At 49.3% G+C, this 25,327-nt stretch overlaps 1 protein-coding gene and 1 long non-coding RNA gene across 3 annotated transcripts in view; both read right to left on the reverse strand.

Annotated features, from left to right (window-relative positions):
- LOC128607023 (AT-rich interactive domain-containing protein 3B-like) overlaps nucleotides 1-24,839 on the reverse strand; it is a 69,676-nt gene extending 44,837 nt beyond the window's left edge. The window contains exons 1-2 of one of the 2 annotated variants that reach the window (XM_053623636.1): nucleotides 24,125-24,839; nucleotides 22,055-22,657 (exon numbers count right to left, since the gene is read on the reverse strand). In XM_053623636.1, the coding sequence (XP_053479611.1) occupies nucleotides 22,055-22,657; nucleotides 24,125-24,160 (639 nt within the window). In that variant the 5' untranslated portion in view covers nucleotides 24,161-24,839. Of the gene's footprint in view, nucleotides 1-22,054; nucleotides 22,658-24,023 lie in introns of both variants that reach the window. The other variant, XM_053623637.1, reaches the window with a different exon arrangement.
- Nucleotides 15,293-16,512, reverse strand: LOC128607024 (uncharacterized). Its single transcript, XR_008385790.1, has 2 exons — nucleotides 15,826-16,512; nucleotides 15,293-15,717 (listed from the first exon to the last, which is right to left on the reverse strand). It is a non-coding gene; the product is annotated as an uncharacterized LOC128607024 (long non-coding RNA).
- Nucleotides 24,840-25,327: the final 488 nt, after the last annotated feature.

The following is a 25,327-nucleotide window of genomic DNA, read 5'->3' on the forward strand; positions in this document are numbered from 1 at the left end:
GAGCTAGAGAGAGAGAGAGAGCAAGAGATAGACAAAGACAGAGACCAAGAGAGAGAGAGAGACAGAGAGAGATAGAAAGAAAGAGAGAGCTAGACAGAGAGAGAGAAAAAGAGAGAGAGAGAGAGAGAGAGAGAAAGAGAGAGAGAGAAAGAAAGAGAGAGAGCAAGAGATAGACAAAGACAGAGACCAAGAGAGAGAGAGAGAGACAGAGAGAGAGAGAGATAGAAAGAAAGAGAGAGCTAGACAGAGAGAGAGAAAAAGAGAGAGAGAGAGAGAGAGAGAAAGAGAGAGAGAGAGCAAGAGATAGACAAAGACAGAGACCAAGAGAGAGAGAGACAGAGAGAGAGAGAGAGAGATCGAAAGAAAGAGAGAGCTAGACAGAGAGAGAGAAAAAGAGAGAGAGCTAGAGAGAGAGAAAGAAAGAGATAGACAGAGACAGAGAGACACAGAGAGAGAGCTAGACAGAGAGATAGAGAGAAAAAGAGAGCGAGAGAGAGAGAGACAGACAGAGAGAGAGAGAGTGAAACACAGAGAGAGAGACAGACAGACAGACGGACACTCATTCACAGGAGACTCGTACGGCGGACAGTCCATATAAACAAATTTTTAAAAAGTGTTGTTTTTAAACAAGGAAAGTGTTTCATTAGTGATGGAGTGCGGTTTTCTATGATTGGATGCAACGTTTATGGAAGGAGTCTCCAGTGTCAGTGCATGATCAGTTTTCCGGCACAGGAAAGTCATCAGGATGGAGGACTTCGCTCTTTTCAGTCCCTGTTCTGTTTTATTCCTTACACATCATCCACATCACCCTAACATCATCACATTAAATCTAATGTTTTCAAATACCACACACACACACACACACACACACACACCTCTCTCTGAATATCTGAAACGGTAAGATCGTAATCTCTACCAAACTAACATTTACTTCAACGTTAATGAATTCATTTCCTGTGATCTGGGGACACTTGCTCATTTCTACTTGATTTATTTCCTAAAAGAACATATTTACATATTAACCTTCCCTATTTGGCCGGAATGCAAGGCGGCGTTAAAAATAACCTCGCCTTGAGACTAAACGTCGTGTCGTATATCGCCACGTCTCGCGATTAGTCCGTCCGTATTGAGCGTTCCCATAGTGATGTATCACAGAAGCCAATAGCATTCAATAACACATCAATAGTGCGCTAACCATTAACTTCTGACGAACTGTTCAGCGCTAACACACGCTGTTCCAGCGCGACACCATCCGGGTTCAAACGCTAAAGAGCTTCGATTAGAAAAAACAAAAACACACACACACACACACACACAACACTGAGGTTCAGTCCATTAAATCGATTAAAGCCCAAATGAGAAAGGAAAAGAAAAAAAAAAAACCCCATTCGTACTCCGTTCAAAGGTCAACTATTAGAGAAAGGGTTACTCGTACGAAGAGACTGACCTCACGAAGAAATAACTCCATTACAAACACTTCATCGACGTGAAAGTGGAAGTTAAATTCGCTAAATAACAATCATCGTGTTCAATGCAAGTTTTCACCGATATAACATTAAAAAAAACAGACCATTTGGATCACAACTTGATATTATGACGCTTATCCTACACAGGGTCGCAGGGGAACCAGGATGGGGTGCCAATACATCACAGACAATCACAAATCACACACACGCACACTTTCACACACTATGGACAATTTAGAGATACCGATAACCCTACCATACGTGTCTTTGGACTGGAGGAGGAAACCGGAGTACCCGGAGGAAACCCCCGAAGCGCGGGGAGGACCTCCGACCCCGGAGGTGCGAGGCGGACGTGCAGACGGTTTGGATGAAACGAACGTACAGCTATTTTAATGGGTCACGAATTACGTCTCGTCCACGGTCCCGACACCGAGTGCGAGAGAGGAGTGCGGCAAAAGTCGAGCGGTAGATCTGAAGTCAAAGACCACGCTAAAGACGACGTAGCGCCTAGAGAAGCACGTTCGTGCGCGTCTCCGTATCAGTCCGCACGTTAGCGTGCGACTTCGAATTCGACACGCTACCGTGAATGCTTCCCGCGAGGGGAAAGCTCGAAAGCTCGCACGCTGGAAACACTCGGATCAGGTTCGACGAGGTCTCGACTTTTGCAACATTTCCCGCGTTGGCGTGCGTAAAAAAAAAAAAAAAACGACCTGCACACGTTTCCGGCAGGTTGTTTTGTCTACGGACCCGACGGACCGCATCGAACCTGCTCTCACGTACGTATCGACTTATTTGCCAAACAAACCAAAATGATCTTCCAACGGAATATGAAAATTTAAAGCATACAGGTAGAAAAATAAATAAACAAACAAATAAACAAACAAATAAGCGTAATAATCGAATACCGGGTTTAGCGTAATCATATAATCGGAAAGGCTAGATAGGTTTGACTGTACTCAAGATAGTTTCACTTCTGATCGATTTTATTTTGCGGAGCGGAGGTCGAGACGGACGTTGATGACCCCTGACCTCCAAAGTGTTTTCACGAATCTTTACACGAATCCGGAAGGAGAGCGCACTCTAAAAAGGCAGCACCCGTCTGCCAGTTCGCCGAGGTGTCACCTGGACAAGACTGTCGGAGTCGGTTTCGAAAGAAAAGGGGGGGGGGTGGGGGGGGGGAGGAGGTAATTTGGTAAGCAAGTTTCTCAGAGGCCGAGGAAAAACAAAAACGAACAAAAGAAACCCCTTAAAAACCAGGCGCAGGGATGATCCGCGTGGAAATAAAGCCACCGGAGGAGCGCATGCAAACGACGGGATTACTTCGGCTCCCCATGTAAATTGAATCCCGTCTGAATTTGATTTGAGTCACACCGCCACGGGTTCGCTCACGCTTCGACACGTTTCCGGACCGGTCGAGTCGAATTCTCAGATTTTCGAACACGGCACGGCTCTGACCGGAATTCCTTCGCGGGTTTGTGTTGAACGTTTACGCTGCTGTAGTATACATTATTTCACGAATGAAAGAGGAATGTATAAAATCATCGACATGGTAAAGCTCTAACGTTTGTGGAAGGAGTCTCCAGTGTCAGCACTCGGTACCATGAAAAGAAAAGAAGCGTGAATTATACACATATGTATATACATACACACACACACACATACATACACACACGTGTGTACATACACAATACATACATATGTGTGCGTCCAACCGCAGCCCCCCCCCACGCCCACCCCCCCCCCACCATTGCCTAGACTACAATACGCCGTACAGTAAATTAGACGACCGAATAAAGCTGATCTATATCTACTCATTTTTGTTCCTATTTTGGATTTCATTTCTGTTTTTTTTTTCCCTCCCCCAACGATACGATCTTAATCAGCTTTAAGTAAACACATCTCTAAATCGGCAGGACATCGTGTACAAAAAGTACAATTCTTCTAGAGTCTGGGACACGAAGTGGCTGATCCAGATTCCATCACGTCGAAGACCTACGCAGTGGGTGATAAGCTCTCTCACACACACACACACACACACACACACACACAGATTTATACGTTGTATAAAGACTCTTATTTGTTTTTTTCAGCTGAGGTGAGGAGAAAAAGCCGAAAAGTCTTCCAGGGAGAAATGGCCACGGTACAGATCTCCACAATGCGTAGCGAGAGCCTGATTTGTCAGGGAAATTTCAGTTCAGATAGTAATTATTCAAATATCCAACCTCCACGTATACACGCACACATATACATATATATACATATACACACACACACAAACACACACGTACGTCCTCATTTGCATTTAATCGTGCAGGTCAAACCTGCTGATCCGGCCACGTGAATTTATCTTGTGTTTGGTGCTTTTCTATAGGCAGCCTGTTTGATCGCTGCCACGCCTTCACACACGGCACACATGCTAGCGCTGGCGAGTTCAGCTCAAACCCACCGGGATTACTGGCACCATTCTCGAAAAGACTCTATAAAGAAGAATAAAGTGTGATATCATATGGGATGTTGTATAATTACGCCGAATAACATAAAAAATAAACTAGAAGGTTCTTTTCCCTCTCGCCCCTGTCTGGAAGTTGTAGAAGACGTGATGGAGTTTGTGTAACGGGGCTACGGCGGAGCAGCGACGCTCCTCTGACTCCGCGGCGTTCGGTGGAGAACACAGCGCAGGAAACCTGGCAGCGTTACACAGCTTACATCACACTCCGCCAGCCGTCAAATCAAACACTTCCACCTCTCGCGCTGTCGATCTGCGTGAGCATGTGTGTGTGTGTGTGTGTGTGTGTGAGAGAGAGAGAGAGAGAGAGCGTGTATGAGCGTGCATGTGTATCCAGTGGTGCAGGGCCAAGTCGGATGTCCAGGGGGCCTCTACACCCCCCACCCCCCCAAAAAAATTACAAAATAAATAATAATTAAAAAAAAAAAAAAAAAAAAAAACAACTTCAATGTTTAAAACTTTACAGAAATGAGCCACTGGGCTGTATATCTGCCAACACACACAGACGCACATGGAGACACAGACGGAGACACACAGACACAGACGGGGAGACACAGATGGAGACGGAGACGGAGACGCACCGACGGAGACGGAGACACAGACACAGACGCACAGAGATGCACATGGAGACGCACACAGAAACGGGGAGACGCACAGACAGACAGAAAGACAGACAGAAAGGCAGAAAGGAAGTGATAAAGAATACACACAGTAAAGAGAGGAATACAGACAGACGTGTGAGTCGATGAAAGCTCAGCTCACAGCACAGACACACTCCTAAAGTGGGGGAGAGAGTGGACACACACATACACACACACACACACACACACACACACACACACACACAAAACAAACACTCATGGTGGTCTCTCTCTCTCCCCCTGGGTGTGTGTGTGTGGGTGTGTGTGTGTGGATAGATGTTTCCTCAGTCATCATTCCTGTTTTTGACTCCATTAGAGGCTGCAGGAGGAGTGAATGCTCTGAGCCTGAGCTTTAAACGAAAGAGACGGCTTTAATGGAGCACTGGGATTAAAACACACACTGACACATTTACTGCTGTCACAGTGAGAGACACGCGGATAACAGAGAGAGACAGAGAGAGACAGAGAGAGAGACACAGAGAGAGAGACACAGAGCAATACAGAGAGAGAGACACGGAGAGAGAGACACGGAGCGATACAGAGACAGAGAGAGAGACACAAAGAGAGACACAGAGAGACAGAGAGAGACAGAGAGAGAGAGACAGAGAGAGAGACACAGAGTGATACAGAGACAGAGAGAGAGGCATAGAGAGAGACAGAGCGATACAGAGACAGAGAGAGACAGAAAGACAGAGAGAGACACAAAGAGAGACACAGAGAGCGATACAGAGAGAGAGACAGAGAGCGATACAGAGAGAGAGACAGACAGAGAGAGTAAATAAATGGACAAAATGGAGGAAAAAAGGAAGGAAACAAGAAAAGGAATACACAAGGCACAAGGAAGAAAAGAGGGAGAGAAGAATAATAGGGATGGAAGGAAAGGGGGAAGAAGCACGGAAGGAAGGTAAAAAAAATGGCAAGGAAGGAAGAGGGGAGGAAATTAAGGATGACAGGAAGGTAGGAAAAAAGGAAGGAAATACAAAAGGAAAGGATAATAGAGAAGGAAGGAAGGAAGGACGGAAATGGAGAAGGGAAGAAAGAAAAAAGTAAGGATGCAGGGAAATAAGGAAGGAAAGAAACAGGGACAGAAGGAGGACAATACGCAAAGAATGAAATATAAAAGGGAGGAAATACAGATGGAAACGGAAGGAAAAAGAATAGGGAAGAGACAAACAGAAAGAAGGAGGGAAGGAAATGGGGAAGGACTGAAGGAAGGAAAGAAGGAGGGAGGGAAGGAAGGAGGGAAGGAAGGAAAGAAAGAAGGAGGGAAGGAAGGAAAGAAAGAAGGAAGGGAAGGAAAGAAGGAGGGAGGGAAGGAAAGAAAGAAGGAGAGAGGGAAGGAAGGAAAGAAGGGAAGACTGAAACCCTGTGCTGGGGCTGGACAGGAAAACGCATCACCACTCAAACCCCCTCCATGCTGGACCAGCAGCTCATCCTCGTGCTTGGTGTTCACCTCTGACCTTTGAACCCCTGATACACCGCGTGGACACGCACAGGAAACTGAAGCTTCTCTCCGACTCATCCATACCTCCATGTCTCAGTCAGCAGAACTGGAGCGAGCTCACGCTAATCACACACACCTGGAGAACGCCAGCTCACACACAGCGATAAGGACTCTCTCTCTCTCTCTCTCTCTCTCTCTCTCTCTCTCTCTCTCTCTGTGTGTGTGTGTGTGTGTGTGTCCCCATGCCCGTGCCTGTCCCCGTATGACTGCTCGCTCGATGATGTAAACAGAACAGCGATGGGCTTATTTTCACGCCAAATACGTAACCGTAGACGGAGCCGCTGTTGGTTTTTCCCTCTTTCGGTCGATACGGAGCGTCGGTGACGGTTTCGTTGGTCAGGACGAGCGCGCGATTAATACCACACGTGTTCTTCTGTCCGACACCCGAGTGAAGTTACGAGTACGCCGTGAACCTCTGTAATAAACGGCGCCAGAGTCGACTCGCACGCATAAAAGCGGTTAACGTCCGTTTCCTCGCCGCTCCCTGCACGAGAAATCCGACAAAGCTGCTGCCGATTCATAAAAAAATCCCACACAGTTTGCATGAGGTTGTGTTAGTGAGTGGAGGGGAAACACCAGGGTGTGTGTGTGTGTGTGTGTGTGTGTGTGTGTGTGTGTGAGATCTAAATGTTTCTCTTTTTCTCCCACACAGTGTCTCAGGTTATTACTACGCCGCACATGACCGTGTGCGAGTGTGCGTGACATAGCACTGAACAGACTAGATCTAGAAGGAACAGACGGATGAGTACCACGTGCTGCGTTCAAGTAGGGAAGTTCCTCCTGATTCATTCGGATGCCCTTCTCGGTAAATTATCAGACAGAATGTTCCGGTACACGTCTGAATTCATCAGTAAAGGTTAGTGAGAATGTTCCAGGAGCAGCCATGCGAGCCCAAGCCATGACGCTACCTCCACCACGTTTCACAGATCGGCTCGTATGTTTCGGACCGCGAGCAGACCCTTTCATTCTCCGCGCTCCGGCGGAAGTTAATCTTGGTTCCAGAAAGAACTTCTGTGGCCCGTCTCGGTATCGCTCCGTCCGTTCCAGTCTGGTGTTCTCACGGTCCGAACGCGGGTCTCTCTGGTCCTCGTCGCCACACGGTCATCGCCGGGTTCGGCCGGTTCGATCCCGTGTTTGTTTTTTTGTTTCGGTTTTTTTCCAAAACCCGAAAAAGAAAACGGGAAGTGGGAGTTACTGGAATACGGCGAGATAAACGTAACCAGGAAGCAGCACCTGAGACACCTGTAGTGAACGCTGTAAAAAGTGGATGTGGTTAAATGAACCTTTAACTGATGGCATTTTCATAACTGCAGCACCCTGACGTGTCAATCATCCACGCCAGTGCTACTAACAACATACACACACTACACTGTGAAGATGAAGGACAATACGACGTGGACATGGACACACACACACACACACACACACACACACACACACACCTGAACAGAATCCCAGCTAGACAGTTTGAAGGTTTAACCCTTTCATTCAGGAATGTTTTCTGTAGGTGGTGCAGCGCAGTGTTGAAACAGAGCGATACTTCCTGCTCCCAACCCCCAGTGAATTTCACGTACACACACACACACACACACACACACACACACACACACACACACGTACACACGTACACACACACACACACACGTACACACACACACCTATCTCTGTCTCGCTCTCCCCCTCCCCCAACACCACCGACCTCCTACATTCAATACCTCTATTTCTGGCCTTTAGGAATCTTCAAGGCCTCGATGATAGCACTGCTTGTACAGTCCTGCCCTGTCTCCACACACACACACACACACACACACACACACACACACACACACACACACACACCACCACATACCACCCACTCGCTCCGTCTCTCACTTCTGCACACACGTACACACCAAGACTTTGTACAAGTGTTTGATCGTCAGCACAGATCGCTTTACCCGGACATCGTGACTCTGCTTCCTGACGTAGAACATTATTTACAAGCGTGACGTGGATGAAAATATTTTCAGTGGAGGGGAAAAACGGCAAAACGACAGAACCTCGCTATCGCTATCTCTCTCCCTCTCCGTCTCTGACGCCCCGTGTCTCTGTCTCTCCCCGTCTCTCTCTGTCTCTCCCTCCCCATCTCTCTCTGTCTCTCCGTCTCTCTCTCTGTCGCTCCGTCTCTATCTCTCCCTCTCTCCATCTGTCTCTGTCTCTCCCTTTCTCTCTCCCTCCCTCTCCCTGTCTCTCCCTCTGTCTCTCTCCCCGTCTCTCTCCATCTCTCCCCGTCTCTCCCTCTGTCTCCGTTTCTCCCTCCCAGTCTCTCTCTCTGTCTCAGTCTCTCCCTCTCTGTCTCCATCTCTCCTTCTCTCCCTCTGTCTCTCTCCCCGTCTCTCTCCATCTCTCCCTCTCTCTCTCCGACTCTCCCTCTCCCCGTCTCTCCCTCTGTCTCCGTTTCTCCCTCCCAGTCTCTCTCTCTGTCTCAGTCTCTCCCTCTCTGTCTCCATCTCTCCCTCTGTCTCTCCCTCTCTCCATCTGTCTCCGTCTCTCCCTTTGTCTCTCCCTCCCAGTCTCTCTCTCTGTCTCTCCCTCTCTGTCTCCATCTCTCCTTCTCTCCCTGTCTCTCCCTCTCTCCTTCTCTCCCTCTGTCTCTCTCCCCCTGTCTCTCTCCATCTCTCCCTCTCTCTCTCTCCCCGTCTCTCCCTCTGTCTCCGTTTCTCCCTCCCAGTCTCTCTCTCTGTCTCAGTCTCTCCCTCTCTGTCTCCATCTCTCCCTCTGTCTCTCCCTCTCTCCATCTGTCTCCGTCTCTCCCTTTGTCTCTCCCTCCCAGTCTCTCTCTCTGTCTCTGTCTCTCCCTCTCTGTCTCCATCTCTCCTTCTCTCCCTGTCTCTCCCTCTCTCCTTCTCTCCCTCTGTCTCTCTCCCCCTGTCTCTCTCCATCTCTCCCTCTCTCTCTCCGACTCTCCCTCTCCCCGTCTCTCCCTCAGTCTCTCCCTCTGTCTCCGTCTGTCTCTGTCTGTCCCTTTGTCTCTCCCTCTCTCCGTCTCTCCCTCTGTCTCTCTCCCCGTCTCTCTCCAACTCTCCCTCTCTCTCCGACTCTCCCTCTCCCCGTCTCTCCCTCAGTCTCTCCCTCTGTCTCCGTCTGTCTCTCCCTTTGTCTCTCCCTCCCTCTCCCCGTCTCTCCCTCCCTCTCCGTCTCTCCCTCCCAGTCTCTCTCTCTGTCTCAGTCTCTCCCTCTCTGTCTCCATCTCTCCCTCTGTCTCTCCCTCTCTCCATCTGTCTCTGTCTCTCCCTTTGTCTCTCCCTCCCTCTCTCCTTCTCTCCCCGTCGCTCCCTCTCTCCCTCTCTCCTCGTCGCTCCCTCTCTCCCTCTCTCCTTCTCTCCCCGTCGCTCCCTCTCTCCCCGTCTCTCCCCGTCTCTCCCTCTGTCTCTCTCCGTCTCTCCCTCCCTCTCCGTCTCTCCCTCCCTCTCCCTCTCTCCCTGTCTCTCCCTCTCTGTCTCCATCTCTCCTTCTCTCCCTGTCTCTCCCTCTCTCCTTCTCTCCCTCTGTCTCTCTCCCCCTGTCTCTCTCCATCTCTCCCTCTCTCTCTCCGACTCTCCCTCTCCCCGTCTCTCCCTCAGTCTCTCCCTCTGTCTCCGTCTGTCTCTGTCTCTCCCTTTGTCTCTCCCTCCCTCTCCCCGTCTCTCCCTCTCTCCCTCTGTCTCTCTCCCCCTGTCTCTCTCCATCTCTCCCTCTCTCTCTCCGACTCTCCCTCTCCCCGTCTCTCCCTCAGTCTCTCCCTCTGTCTCCGTCTGTCTCTGTCTCTCCCTTTGTCTCTCCCTCCCTCTCCCCGTCTCTCCCTCCCTCTCCGTCTCTCCCTCCCAGTCTCTCTCTCTGTCTCAGTCTCTCCCTCTCTGTCTCCATCTCTCCCTCTGTCTCTCCCTCTCTCCATCTGTCTCTGTCTCTCCCTTTGTCTCTCCGTCTCTCCCTCCCTCTCTCCTTCTCTCCCTGTCTCTCCCTCTCTCCCCCTGTCTCTCTCCATCTCTCCCTCTCTCTCTCCGACTCTCCCTCTCCCCGTCTCTCCCTCAGTCTCTCCCTCTGTCTCCGTCTGTCTCTGTCTCTCCCTTTGTCTCTCCCTCCCTCTCCCCGTCTCTCCCTCCCTCTCCGTCTCTCCCTCCCAGTCTCTCTCTCTGTCTCAGTCTCTCCCTCTCTGTCTCCATCTCTCCCTCTGTCTCTCCCTCTCTCCATCTGTCTCTGTCTCTCCGTCTCTCCCTCCCTCTCTCCTTCTCTCCCCGTCGCTCCCTCTCTCCCTCTCTCCCCGTCTCTCCCTCTGTCTCTCCTCGTCTCTCCCTCTGTCTCTCTCCGTCTCTCCCTCTCTCTCCATCTCTCCGTCTCTCCCTCCCTCTCCGTCTCTCCCTCCCTCTCCCTCTCTGTCTCTCTCCGTCTCTCCATCTCTCCCTGTCTCTCCCTCCCTCTCTCCTTCTCTCCCCGTCGCTCCCTCTCTCCTTCTCTCCCCGTCTCTCCCTCCCTCTCCCTCTGTCTCTCTCCGTCTCTCCCTCTCTCCCCGTCTCTCCCTCTGTCTCTCCTCGTCTCTCCCCGTCTCTCCCCGTCTCTCCCTCTGTCTCTCTCCGTCTCTCCCTCTCTCTCCATCTCTCCGTCTCTCCCTCCCTCTCCGTCTCTCCGTCTCTCCCTCCCTCTCCGTCTCTCCCTCCCTCTCCCCTTCTCTCCCCGTCGCTCCCTCTCTCCTTCTCTCCCCGTCTCTCCCTCCCTCTCCGTCTCTCTCCGTCTCTCCTCGTCTCTCCCCGTCTCTCCCCGTCTCTCCCTCTGTCTCTCTCCGTCTCTCCCTCTCTCTCCATCTCTCCGTCTCTCCCTCCCTCTCCGTCTCTCCCTCCCTCTCCGTCTCTCCCTCCCTCTCCCCTTCTCTCCCCGTCGCTCCCTCTCTCCTTCTCTCCCCGTCTCTCCCTCCCTCTCCGTCTCTCTCCGTCTCTCCCTCTCTCCCCGTCTCTCCCTCTGTCTCTCCTCGTCTCTCCCCGTCTCTCCCCGTCTCTCCCTGTCTCTCTCCGTCTCTCCCTCTCTCTCCATCTCTCCGTCTCTCCCTCCCTCTCCGTCTCTCCGTCTCTCCCTCCCTCTCCGTCTCTCCCTCCCTCTCCCTCTCTGTCTCTCTCCGTCTCTCCATCTCTCCCTGTCTCTCCCTCCCTCTCTCCTTCTCTCCCCGTCGCTCCCTCTCTCCTTCTCTCCCCGTCTCTCCCTCCCTCTCCCTCTCTGTCTCTCTCCGTCTCTCCCTCTCTCCCCGTCTCTCCCTCTGTCTCTCCTCGTCTCTCCCCATCTCTCCCTCTGTCTCTCTCCGTCTCTCCCTCTCTCTCCATCTCTCCGTCTCTCCCTCCCTCTCCGTCTCTCCCTCCCTCTCCCTCTCTGTCTCTCTCCGTCTCTCCCTCCCTCTCTCCTTCTCTCCCCGTCGCTCCCTCTCTCCTTCTCTCCCCGTCTCTCCCTCCCTCTCCCTCTCTGTCTCTCTCCGTCTCTCCCTCTCTCCCCGTCTCTCCCTCTGTCTCTCCTCGTCTCTCCCCGTCTCTCCCTCTGTCTCTCTCCGTCTCTCCCTCTCTCTCCATCTCTCCGTCTCTCCCTCCCTCTCCGTCTCTCCCTCCCTCTCCCTGTCTCTCCCTCCCTCTCCGTCTCTCCCTCCCTCTCCCTCTCCGTCTCTCCCTCCCTCTCCCTGTCTCTCCCTCCCTCTCCCTCTCTGTCTCTCTCCGTCTCTCCGTCTCTCCCCGTCGCTCCCTCCCTCTCTCCTTCTCTCCCCGTCGCTCCCTCTCTCCTTCTCTCCCCGTCTCTCCCCGTCTCTCCATCTGTCTCTCCCCGTCTCTCCATCTGTCTCTCTCCGTCTCTCCCTCCCTCTCCGTCTCTCCTTCCGTCTCCCCCTCTCTCCGTCTCTCCCTCCCTCTCCCCCTCTGTCTCTCTCCGTCTCTCCCTCCCTCTCAGTCTCTTCCTCTCTCTCCGTCTCTCCCTCCCTCCGTCTCTCCCTCTCTCCCTCCCTCTCTCCCCGTCTCTCCCTCTCTCCGTCTCTCCATCTGTCTCTCTCCGTCTCTCCTTCCGTCTCCCCCTCTCTCCGTCTCTCCCTCCCTCTCAGTCTCTTCCTCTCTCTCCGTCTCTCCCTCCCTCCGTCTCTCCCTCCCTCCGTCTCTCCCTCTCTCCCTCCCTCTCGCTCTGTCTCTCCCTCTCTCCCCGTCTCTCCCTCTCTCCGTCTCTCCATCTGTCTCTCTCCGTCTCTCCCTCTGTCTCTCCCTCCCTCTCCGTCTCTCCTTCCGTCTCCCCCTCTCTCCGTCTCTCCCTCCCTCTCCCCCTCTGTCTCTCTCCGTCTCTCCCTCCCTCTCAGTCTCTTCCTCTCTCTCCGTCTCTCCCTCCCTCCGTCTCTCCCTCTCTCCCTCCCTCTCGCTCCGTCTCTCCCTCTCTCCCTCTCTCCGTCTCTCCATCTGTCTCTCTCCGTCTCTCCTTCCGTCTCCCCCTCTCTCCGTCTCTCCCTCCCTCTCCCCCTCTGTCTCTCTCCGTCTCTCCCTCTCTCCCCGTCTCTCCCTCCCTCTCCGTCTCTCCCTCTGTCTCTCTCAGTCTCTTCCTCTCTCGCCGTCTCTCCCTCCCTCCGTCTCTCCCTCCCTCTCGCTCCGTCTCTCCCTCTCTCCCTCCCTCTCGCTCTGTCTCTCCCTCTCTCCCTCTCTCCCCGTCTCTCCCTCTCTCCGTCTCTCCATCTGTCTCTCTCCGTCTCTCCCTCTGTCTCTCCCTCCCTCTCCGTCTCTCCTTCCGTCTCCCTCTCCCTCTCCCCCTCTGTCTCTCCATCTCTCCCCGTCTCTCTCCATCTCTCCCCGTCTCTCCCTCTCCGTCTCTCCCTGTCTCTCCATCTCTCCCCGTCTCTCCCTCTCTGTCTCTCCCCATCTCTCCCTCCCTCTCTGTCTCTCCCCATCTCTCCCTCCCTCTCTGTCTCTCCCTGTCTCCGTCTCTCTCCATCTCTCCGTCTCAGTCTCTCCCTCTCCCTCTGTCTCTCCCCGTCTCTCCCTCCCTCTCTGTCTCTCCGTCTCTCTCTCCCTCTCTCCATCTCTCCCCGTCTCTCCCTCTGTCTCTCTCCATCTCTCCCTCCCTCTCTGTCTCTCCCCATCTCTCCCTCCCTCTCTGTCTCTCCCTCTGTCTCCATCTCTCCGTCTCAGTCTCTCCCTCTGTCTCTCCCCGTCTCTCCCTCCCTCTCTGTCTCTCCGTCTCTCCCTCTCTCCATCTCTCCCCGTCTCTCCCTCTGTCTCTCTCCATCTCTCCCTCCCTCTCTGTCTCTCCCCATCTCTCCCTCCCTCTCTGTCTCTCCCTCTGTCTCCGTCTCTCTCCATCTCTCCCCATCTCTCCCTCTCCGTTCTCTCCCTCTCTGTCTCTCTCCCCGTCTCTCCCCGTCTCTCCCTCCCTCTCCGTCTCTCCCTGTCTCTCCCTCCCTCCCTGTCTCCGTCTCTCTCCGTCTCTCCCTCTGTCTCTCTCCATCTCTCCCTCCCTCTCTGTCTCTCCCCATCTCTCCCTCCCTCTCTGTCTCTCCCTCTGTCTCCATCTCTCTCCATCTCTCCCCATCTCTCCCTCTCCGTTCTCTCCCTCTCTGTCTCTCTCCCCGTCTCTCCCCGTCTCTCCCCGTCTCTCCCTCCCTCTCTCCCTGTCTCTCCCTCCCTCCCTGTCTCCGTCTCTCTCCATCTCTCCGTCCCAGTCTCTCCCTCTCTCTCCGTCTCTCCCTCTCTCTCCGTCTCTCCCTCTCTCTCCGTCTCTCCCTCTGTCTCTCTCCGTCTCTCCCTCCCGGCCATGCCACAGCTAGCCGTAGCGGGGAGTCCAGGAGATCAAAATGGTCCATGCTATCTGGGTGGGAGGGGCTTACTCTCTCTCCCCTGTCACTCACAGTGCACACACACTAGCCAATCACGGACATCTGTGACGTCAAATATGCGGAAGAGAGCGGATAGAGCTTTCCTCATAGAGTGTCACGCTGCCTTGTGATGCAGCACGAGCAGCAGTTTGAACAGTTCGTAGCTTTCATACGTCAGCAGAGAGCCGGCTGGTGGGTGAGAATGTCTCTCTCTCTCTCGCTCACCCTGTCTGTCTCTGTCTGTCTGTCTCTGTCAGAAATGAAACGATATCATATCAGCTGTCTGAATACGTAGCTTCATAAAAACTGGTCTTGGTTACATTTTCATAAAAATCGGTCGTACCCTGCTATGAAAAAAGAAACGAAACCCCGATTGTAATCAGTAGAATACATGTTTTTAAAATCATCATCATCACCATCTCTACGGAAACAGAGGAGCTCGTAGAGAACGTCTGAACAAACCCGGGCTTCTTCAGAAGTGTACGAGATTCGTGCAGAAACTGGAAAACCGCCACGTCTTCACACAAAGACACTGATCAGACTCGTGCACGCGCTGTGTGTGTGTGTGTGTGTGTGTGTGTGTGTCGCTTAAACAGGAAAACCACAGCCTCAGTCACAGCACCTTAACCATTTCCTGCGTTTTTACAATGCGTATCGCTTCATTCGCTGCCGTGTCCGTCATGAGGGATAAACGAGGCCATTCCATTCTCTCTGTCTCGCTCTTTATTTGTCTCTCTCTCTCTCTGTCTCCCTCTCTCTCTCTCACCCTGTCTCGCTCTCTCTTTCTCTCACCCTGTCTCTCTCTCTCTGTCTCTAACCCTGTCTCTTTCTCTCTGTCTCTAACCCTGTCTCTCTCTCTCTGTCTCTAACCCTGTCTCTTTCTCTCTGTCTCTAACCCTGTCTCTTTCTCTCTGTCTCTAACCCTGTCTCTTTCTCTCTGTCTCTAACCCTGTCTCTTTCACGCTCTGTCTCTAAACCTGTTTCTTTCTCTCTAACCCTGTCTCTTTTTCTCTGTCTCTAACCCTGTCTCTTTCTCTCTGTCTCTAACCCTGTCTCTTTCTCTCTCTGTCTCTAACCCTGTCTCTTTCACGCTCTGTCTCTAAACCTGTCTCTTTTTCTCTCTGTCTCTAAACCTGTCTCTCTCTCTCTCTCTCTCTCTCTAACCCTGTCTCTCTCTCTCTAACCCTGTCTCTCTCTCTCTAACCCTGTCTCTTTTTCTCTCTGTCTCTAAACCTGTCTCTTTCTCTCTCTGTCTCGAACCCTGTCTCTTTCTCTCTCTGTCTCTAAACCTGTCTCTTTCTCTCTAACCCTGTCTCTTTTTCTCTCTGTCTCTAAACCTGTCTCTCTCTCTCTCTCTCTCTCTCTCTCTCTCTGTCTCTAACCCTGTCTCTCTCTGTCTCTAACCCTGTCTCTCTCTGTCTCTCTCTCCCGGTCTCTAAACCTGTCTCTCTCTCTCGGTCTCTAAACCTGGCTCTCTCTCCCTGTCTCTCACCTTGTCTGTCTGTCTCTAACCCTGTCTCTTTCTCTCTCTGTCTCTAAACCTGTCTCTTTCTCTCTCTGTCTCTAACCCTGTCTCTTTCTCTCTAACCCTGTCTCTTTCTCTCTGTCTCTAAACCTGTCTCTTTCTCTCTCTGTCTCGAACCCTGTCTCTTTCTCTCTGTCTCTAACCCTGTCTCTTTCTCTCTGTCTCTAACCCTGTCTCTTTCTCTCTGTCTCTAACCCTGTCTCTTTCACGCTCTGTCTCTAAACCTGTTTCTTTCTCTCTAACCCTGTCTCTTTTTCTCTGTCTCTAACCCTGTCTCTTTCTCTCTGTCTCTAACCCTGTCTCTTTCTCTCTCTGTCTCTAACCCTGTCTCTTTCACGCTCTGTCTCTAAACCTGTCTCTTTTTCTCTCTGTCTCTAAACCTGTCTCTCTCTCTCTCTCTCTCTCTCTAACCCTGTCTCTCTCTCTCTAACCCTGTCTCTCTCTCTCTAACCCTGTCTCTTTTTCTCTCTGTCTCTAAACCTGTCTCTTTCTCTCTCTGTCTCGAACCCTGTCTCTTTCTCTCTCTGTCTCTAAACCTGTCTCTTTCTCTCTAACCCTGTCTCTTTTTCTCTCTGTCTCTAAACCTGTCTCTCTCTCTCTCTCTCTCTCTCTCTCTCTCTGTCTCTAACCCTGTCTCTCTCTGTCTCTAACCCTGTCTCTCTCTGTCTCTCTCTCCCGGTCTCTAAACCTGTCTCTCTCTCTCGGTCTCTAAACCTGGCTCTCTCTCCCTGTCTCTCACCTTGTCTGTCTGTCTCTAACCCTGTCTCTTTCTCTCTCTGTCTCTAAACCTGTCTCTTTCTCTCTCTGTCTCTAACCCTGTCTCTTTCTCTCTAACCCTGTCTCTTTCTCTCTGTCTCTAAACCTGTCTCTTTCTCTCTCTGTCTCGAACCCTGTCTCTTTCTCTCTCTGTCTCTAAACCTGTCTCTTTCTCTCTAACCCTGTCTCTTTCTCTCTCTGTCTCTAAACCTGTCTCTTTCTCTCTGTCTCGAACCCTGTCTCCTTCTCTCTCTGTCTCTAAACCTGTCTCTTTCTCTCTAACCCTGTCTCTTTTTCTCTCTAACCCTGTCTCTTTCTCTCTGTCTCTAAACCTGTCTCTTTCTCTCTCTGTCTCGAACCCTGTCTCTTTCTCTCTCTGTCTCTAAACCTGTCTCTTTCTCTCTAACCCTGTCTCTTTCTCTCTCTGTCTCTAAACCTGTCTCTTTCTCTCTGTCTCGAACCCTGTCTCCTTCTCTCTCTGTCTCTAAACCTGTCTCTTTCTCTCTAACCCTGTCTCTTTTTCTCTCTGTCTCTAAACCTGTCTCTTTCTCTCTAACCCTGTCTCTTTCTCTCTCTGTCTCTAAACCTGTCTCTTTCTCTCTCTGTCTCTAAACCTGTCTCTTTCTCTCTCTGTCTCTAAACCTGTCTCTTTCTCTCTAACCCTGTCTCTTTCTCTCTCTGTCTCTAACCCTGTCTCTTTCTCTCTAACCCTGTCTCTTTTTCTCTCTGTCTCTAAACCCGTCTCTTTCTCTCTAACCCTGTCTCTTTTTCTCTCTGTCTCTAAACCTGTCTCTCTCTCTCTGTCTCTAACCCTGTCTCTCTCTGTCTCTAACCCTGTCTCTCTCTGTCTCTAACCCTGTCTCTCTCTGTCTCTAACCCTGTCTCTCTCTGTCTCTCTCTCCCGGTCTCTAAACCTGGCTCTCTCTCCCTGTCTCTCACCTTGTCTGTCTGTCTGTCTGTCTCTAACCCTGTCTCTTTCTCTCTCTGTCTCTAACCCTGTCTCTTTTTCTCTCTGTCTCTAAACCTGTCTCTCTCTCTCTCTCTCTCTCTCTCTCTCTGTCTCTAACCCTGTCTCTCTCTGTCTCTAACCCTGTCTCTCTCTGTCTCTCTCTCCCGGTCTCTAAACCTGTCTCTCTCTCCCGGTCTCTAAACCTGGCTCTCTCTCCCTGTCTCTCACCTTGTCTGTCTGTCTGTCTATCTGTCTGTCTCTAACCCTGTCTCTTTCTCTCTCTGTCTCTAACCCTGTCTCTTTCTCTCTCTGTCTCTAACCCTGTCTCTTTCTCTCTCTGTCTCTAAACCTGTCTCTCTCTCCCTGTCTCTTTCTCTCCCTGTCTCTCTATCTCTCCCTCCCTGTCTCTTTCTCTCTGTCTCTCTATCTCTCTCTCTCTCTCTCTCTTTCCCCGTCTGTGTGGCTCTCTGTCTGTCTCTCTCTCCTATCGATAAATAAGCCTCATCGATCCTCCTCGCTGAGTCAGCTCGCTGTGTTACTACGGAAACACTTACATTATGCAACATCCATTCGCTCCTTCTAGAAACAAACAGGAGTTGGAGGAGGAGCCGACGATGATGAGGACGATGATGCAGTGTAACATGGTTTCTATAGTAACGACTGTTTTACTTCGAATTTACCGAAGGGCTCGACAGGAACCGACTTGTTTCGCAGACGTCCCGCAGCATTAAAGAGTAGCCGTAAATGGATAAAAAGCACGACGTGACGCTGTTTAATAAACAGCTGTGGTGCAAGAGGAATAAAACACTCCAGCATCACAGAAATGGTGCATTAAACACCATATCCAGGGGAAATAATAATAATAAAAACACTTCAGCAATCACATTCCATCACGCTTAATCATAGGAGGAACCCGGGAATGACAGGAATTATTCAAATATTAGATAGTTCAACATTATTATTATTATTATTATTATTATTATTATTATTCTAGATATTAGATAGTAATTGCAGAAAGGGAGTTTCATCCAGAAGATGGATATGTTAATGAAACCAAATCAATCAATTGAAATCATGTAAAACCAGCTTGTGTTTAATATGAGAGGATAAAAAAAAATTTTTAATCCAAATAATAAAAAAAAAAAAGTGAAGTAAGGACGCGTTTGGATCGCAGAACTTCACATCCTGTGATACAGTCATAGCTCATCTGTTTCTCAACACACACACACACACACACACACACGGTGTTGAGTAAACACTGCACTCGTCTAACACCAACACCACAGGGAGCGCCTCAGGACCCCGGTGACACACGAGATTATAGAGGTCAGGTGAATGTCCCACACACACACACACACACACACACACACACACACACACACACACACACACACACACCCCTATTATATTTTTAGAAATACTTTTAAATGTTTTTTAAATTAATAATTTTTTTAATTTTTCCATTTATACTCCATTATACAATTAATTAATTAATTAATGAATGAATGTATTATTAGATTCTATTTGTTTGCTTGTAGTTCAGTGGTCATGCTCATTTTGAAAACTGCATTAAAAAATATCTTAGAAACAATGACATTTTCAGACACTACACACAACATAAACAACAACAACAAAAGCATGTAACCGCCGTGCGTAACGCTGTGTGTAACCGCTGTGTGTAACCGCTGTGTGTAAACGTTGTGTGTAACGTTGTGTGTAACCGCTGTGTGTAACCGCTGTGTGTAAACGTTGTGTGTAAACGTTGTGTGTAACCGCCGTGCGTAACGTTGTGTGTAACCGCTGTGTGTAAACGCTGTGTGTAAACGTTGTGTGTAACCGCTGTGTGTAACCGCTGTGTGTAACGTTGTGTGTAACGTTGTGTGTAAACGTTGTGTGTAACCGCCGTGCGTAACGTTGTGTGTAACCGCTGTGTGTAAACGTTGTGTGTAAACGTTGTGTGTAACCGCTGTGTGTAACCGCTGTGTGTAAACGTTGTGTGTAACGTTGTGTGTAACGTTGTGTGTAAACGTTGTGTGTAACCGCCGTGCGTAACGTTGTGTGTAACCGCTGTGTGTAACCGCTGTGTGTAAACGTTGTGTGTAACGTTGTGTGTAAACGTTGTGTGTAACCGCTGTGTAAACGTTGTGTGTAATGTTGTGTGTAAACGTTGTGTGTAACCGCTGTGTGTAACATTGTGTGTAACCGTTGTGTGTAACCGCCGTGCGTAACGTTGTGTGTAACCGCTGTGTGTAACCGCTGTGTGTAAACGTTGTGTGTAACGTTGTGTGTAAACGTTGTGTGTAACCGCTGTGTAAACGTTGTGTGTAACGTTGTGTGTAACGTTGTGTGTAACGTTGTGTGTAAACGTTGTGTGTAACCGCTGTGTGTAACATTGTGTGTAACCGTTGTGTGTAACCGCCGTGCGTAATGTTGTGTGTAACCGCTGTGTGTAACCATTGTGTGTAACCGTTGTGTGTAAACGTTGTGTGTAACCGCTGTGTGTAACGTTCCCTGTAAGCAGATGTCCAGGAAGGAGTCTCCAGTGTCAGAGCTTTGTAAGGCTGGAGAGGGGACGTTTAGAGCTACTATGACGCGAGAGACTTGTTTTGTGGACGTTCTGTAACCATCAATGGATAAAAAGTACAGCATGTTCTCCACAGGGCTGTGGTGTAAGAGGAAGAGGAATAAAAGACCTCAGGACGTGCTGTTATTTGAAAATAAGGAACATAAACAACACCGATGTGAACGTTGTGGATTATTTTCCTGGACCCGCACCGGCGGTGTTTTATTCCTCACTTAATGCCGCTTAATTAAACCGCCTCGGAGCCAGACGAGCCATCTGTTTGTCCCGGACGTCCTCGTAATCGCATTTATCCAGCAGCGTGCGCAGATCTCCTGCGTGACCGTCTCTATAGCGACAGCTAGCCCACAAGGACTTGTACACGACACGGCGATTGAAATGAACGTGTGGAACCGTTCACGTGGTGTAAATCCGTTTATCGCACATCGCCCAGCTGCACGTTCTCACGCGTCCCAGAGTTCACAGCGACGCCTTCGTGACGTTTTTAACCGCGCGGCGCTGTCTCGGTTTCACTTCCTCGGCTGGCGGCGCGGCGATGATGGCACGCTCGGAGGAAACGAGGCTTCGGCGGGAGTGTGTGCTGGCACACATCCAGAACAGGAGTCTTGTTCGGCCAGCGATCTCCCCGAACACACACACACACACACACACACACACACACACACACACACACGTTTACTTTCGGTTTACTTTCGGTGTTACGCTCGTTGCCAGGGAATTCCTGCGGAGGTCTACACTGTGTTTTAACACCACTCCAACACACACACACACACCTCCTGGGAACTGTCAAAACTGGTCTCTACACACCCTGGGGTCTGGCCAAGCGCTGCTGAGATTCAGCCAGGAGCATGAGAAAAAACACACACACACACACTCAAAGTGAAAGCGTGACGTACGAGCTCTGGCTTGATGCCAGCACACACTTCCAGGGTTTTTCTTTCTCCCCACAGCTGACAGTGGGAGTGGCTCAGCCGTGACTCAGACCTCCGCAGGCTCTGTGGGATTACTGCGCACGCCGCTTGGCCCGACTCCAGCTCTCTAACAGCCGACCGAACAGCGTTCGAGCTGTCAGCAGCGGGCACTCGCATTACACCGTGTACAATGCTTTCTAGAGAGAAAAGTGCGTTTCAGAAAGAGAGAGAGAGAGAGAGAGAGAGAGAGAGAGAGAGACAGACAGAGAGAGAAAAATAGAGAGCGCAAGAGAGAGACAGGCAGAGAGAGACAGACAGAGAGAGAAAGAGAGACAGAGAGAGAGAAAGAGAGTGTGTGTGTGTGTGTGTGTGAGAGAGAGAGTATGCTGTGTCAAGCTGTGCTGCTGATTTTCATAAATCAGAGCTTTACGACTGGAAACACTGAGCAGAAGGAAACGTACAGAGCAGACGGCACGAGCGCATTCCGTCACGTGTAAAAGGTGAAGAAAAAAAAAACACCACCACAAACAGAAGTGTCGCACATCATGAAGCGAACGGACGCCGCTGAATTCAGTCCATATTTCAAATCTAAAAAAAAAAAAAAACGTTCATATCGACAGACTTGTGGATAACCCAGCGTTACCGCTAACGCAAGGAGGAGTTGGTTCAGGCTGCAGTGTTCAGACAGTTTGACTCGAACCCTGGCACGTTGTCCGCCTCACCGCGGTTCGTTACACAGGTGAGAAAAAAAAAATCGCGCTCAGGCGTTGACCGAAACGACAAACGACCCGACAGCGTCTGAGAGAAGATGCCTCGATTCGCTTCCGAGCGAAACTCGATTAAACCGAAAAGCTGTTCGACTCCGAATCGACTCGCCCGCAGGAAGTGAATCAAACATGCCGAAAGGGTTTTTTTTGTAGATGAGATGCGTTAAACTGAACCGAAGGACAGCACTAGAGAAACTGGAGATTCTGATCAGCGAACAATTCGAGAAAATTAACTCTAGAGGCGATTCACAAAAGCTTTGAAACGAGTTGATTCAGGGTTCTCCGGCCATATCTCTGACTCCGAATCAGCAAGTTCTACACGTATCTTTACACGCTTCCTCAAACGACCTTTTTTTGTGCTTTTGTGTTTGGTTCACTTCTTAATTACATACGATGTGAAACCGAACAGCAACGAAACGAAAGAATCAACTTCAATCTGATTCGGACTCAAAATAAACAGGTGTGTAAGCACCGTTAATTTATATCGTGCCCTTCCTCAAGGACGCTCCACACTTTGGCAGTTTAGGACACACCATATTTGCCTTCAGTTTTGGAATTCTTTTATGATTCTTTACACAAAAGATGGGAAAAGGGCTTTCGCGGAAAGTCGTTCCTACCTGTTTGAAGTGTTCGTCGTAGCCCCAGTCGGCCTGTCCGTTTGGAGATGTGGCGGTTTGCGGACCAGCAGGCGAAAGGTCGTCCTCCGGCTCCTCTTTGACCCTGACGGGAGATGAGTCGTCTGTCTGAATCCTGGTGGCTGCTGCAGTGCCAGAAGCGTAGCCGGTAAACTGCCTAGCCATGGCGCTCTGCTGCAGCGCCAGCGTCTGCTTGCGCAAAAACTCCAGCCCGCTCACTGGGCCGTCCTCCTCGTCTTCGTCGCTGCCTTCATCAGCCATCGGTTCCTCTTCGTCATCGTTTTCGGCATCGACATCGTCGTCGTCGTCGCCCGAGTCCCTACCCCGGGCGACTTCGTCCAGGGCAACCCCGTGCGCCTGGGCTTTACCGCTGTTTCCCAGTGCCGAGACTCGAGCCGCCGCCAGGATGGCATGCTGAGCAGCCACTTGCTGAGCGTACATCAGATGAGCGTCGCGCAAGCGCCGTTCCTTACGCTCCATCTCCAAACGCGCCTGCTGCTGCCGCTGCAAATGCTCCATCACGGCTTCCAGCTTCACCCCCGCTGCACCTCCCTGAGGGTAAACGCTGCCTCCTAAACTGCTCTCCTGAGACAGAGAAAGAAAGAGCGACAGGAGGAGGGGGGAGGGAGGAAGTAACAAAGTCGTCAATGACCTGCCATAAACATGCAACTCTAATTACATCTCAGAAGCGCTGAAGCTTCCCATGAAACTAAATCCCTTTTAAAACCCAGTCGTCAGAACGACACATCTCTCGCTTCTCAGCACGGTCGCTCGTAGCATTATCCCTCGCTTCCCAAACAATCAAAGCAGCTGGATATTTCTCCGTCTTCCATCTATAATGCATTGCTGAGTGCACGGAATCGATATCTCAGCCTGGAGCTATTCTCTCTGAAATAATGCATGAGCCAGCACAAGGCCTTTTCTAGGTGTAATTGTGTGTCAGGGCTTCGACAGACCGGGGGCCAATAAATTATACGGCCGCCTTTGATCTCCAATTAACATTCGGTCTGTGAAGATTAGGGTTACGCTACGAGCAACAGGAAGTGCGAAAACATTTGAACTAAAACATTTCCAGGTTTAAAAATAATAGCAATAATAATAATAATAATAATAATAATAATAATAATAATAACAATAATAAAAAGGCCTGAGTCAACTGTAGTGATTCGAGTGCACTGTAGGGGACGTGATGTGTTCATCATCACACTTACAGAGGACTAGGGTGAGGTTTGGGTTAAAGGGAGGTCTCAAAATATGAAGACAAGCCAGCGCTCAATAAAGACTGAAAACAAAATGAGCTGATGATTTTGAAATAAACAAATCCATAAACCTTATAACCATAAACTGCAATGATCATAATTATCATAGGCAGTCTGGTCCATCCTGTGGAGAAGAAATATGCAAAAATATACACCTTCATGTGCTTCTTTTTGAAAATATATACATTTATAAATAGGTATATGAAATGATGTGATTATATATATATATATATATATATATATATATTACACACACACACACACACACATCATTTCTGGTTGAATAATTCAAATGAAAACTTTCAGAAACCTCCAAAACCGCGTGCATATTAAAGCACCATAGACATACACAGAGCGCTCGCGCACTGTTTTGTCACACTCTTTAGTACGCTAGTATGCAACGTAGTCATGGCGACGCGCGAGAACGCGACTGTTGGTCACGTAGCCTACTATGTTTACATAGATACTATTTAGTACGCTTATACACGGTTACAGCAAGAGATATAGAGGCTGTACTTAAATGGGAAATAATTAGATATTTTTTTATTTTTACTTTTAAAAAAAATAATAACCGTTTAGCTTGATAATTTACACTAATGTGTTGATTAGAAGTATAATAATAATAATAATAATAATAATAATAATAATAATAATAATCTACACAGTATATGAGAAGTGCAGGCTCACGAGACCTCCAGAGCTGGCCCTGAGACGACGCTGTAGATCATTCAGGAGCACACAGGAAGGTGTCAGACCTTCTTGGAGAGGGTTTAGTAATGTTCAAGTCGCTCACCATTTGAGTCTTGTCGCTGCTGGAGTTGTCCACCATCCCTTCGGCTCTTCGCCCTGTTCCTCGCGCGCTTCACTTTCTCAAGCGCTCTCGCCGCACGCGCATGCAACTTATCCACTGACCTGGATCAAGAATTATTTACAAACAACAACAAAACCCCTAAGTACCTATGGTAAACAGCTAACGAACTTCACTGGGACGCCAGAAAACCAAGTTGAACGTGACGCGAGAGGACGGAAACATGAAAACCTCAACCACATAATCTCCTAACGCCTGTAGCGCTCAGGCTGTGACTCGCGCTTGCATTAACACACGGCCCCTCCTTCTCTACACAAACCACGCCCCTTTACCAAAGCACCGCCTATATACTACATAACCACGCCCATTGCACTGCCCTGATAAGCGCACACTCACGAGTTCAGCAGTTCATTTTGTTTTACAGCAATTTTTGATATGAACTATTAACAGCTAACGTATCTAAATAATCAGTGAATGATTTTACTGTGTGCTGTACTCTAATCTGAGATATTAAACAAAGCAGGTCTTCTTTTTTTTTAATCACAAGGCTGTAATATTATCGCATGATTTAAGACCATAGCTCTCACACTGGGAAGAAAAAAAAAAAAAAGAGAATGAGAATATATTGAGGTAAGGGATACTCAGGGGATTATCGATTTTATAACAAATTAAATAATAGTAATAATAATAATAATAATAATAATAATAAAGAGAATATACTGGGGTTCAGGGACACCCATACTCAGGGGGATCAGTGATTTATTATCATTTTTTAATTCAAGAAATTCAGGATGTTTCAGCAAGTTTCACTGGTTTCATAATAAAGGGGGGGGGGGGGATAACAACAAAATATTTTGGGGTCTTGGGATACCCAGGGGCTCAGTGATATTTTTTACATTCAGAATAATAATAATAATAATAATAATAATAATAATAATAAATAGTTAAATGCAAGCTTACTGGTTTCATAATAAAAGGAAAATACTACTACTACTACTACTACTACTAATAATAATAATAATAATAAGGTTAGCATTTTTTCCACTCAGGAAAAGTTAAACCAAGCATGCTGATTTTACAGTAAGATATACAATTTAAAAATTATAAATATATATTATTATATTGTATTATTAAGGGATACCCATGTGGTCTTAGATTGTTTTATTTTTTAGTTCAACGTGTTTAATT

The sequence above is a fragment of the Ictalurus furcatus genome, chromosome 4, assembly GCF_023375685.1.
Source record: "Ictalurus furcatus strain D&B chromosome 4, Billie_1.0, whole genome shotgun sequence".
NCBI classification, from domain to species: Eukaryota; Metazoa; Chordata; class Actinopteri; order Siluriformes; family Ictaluridae; genus Ictalurus; species Ictalurus furcatus.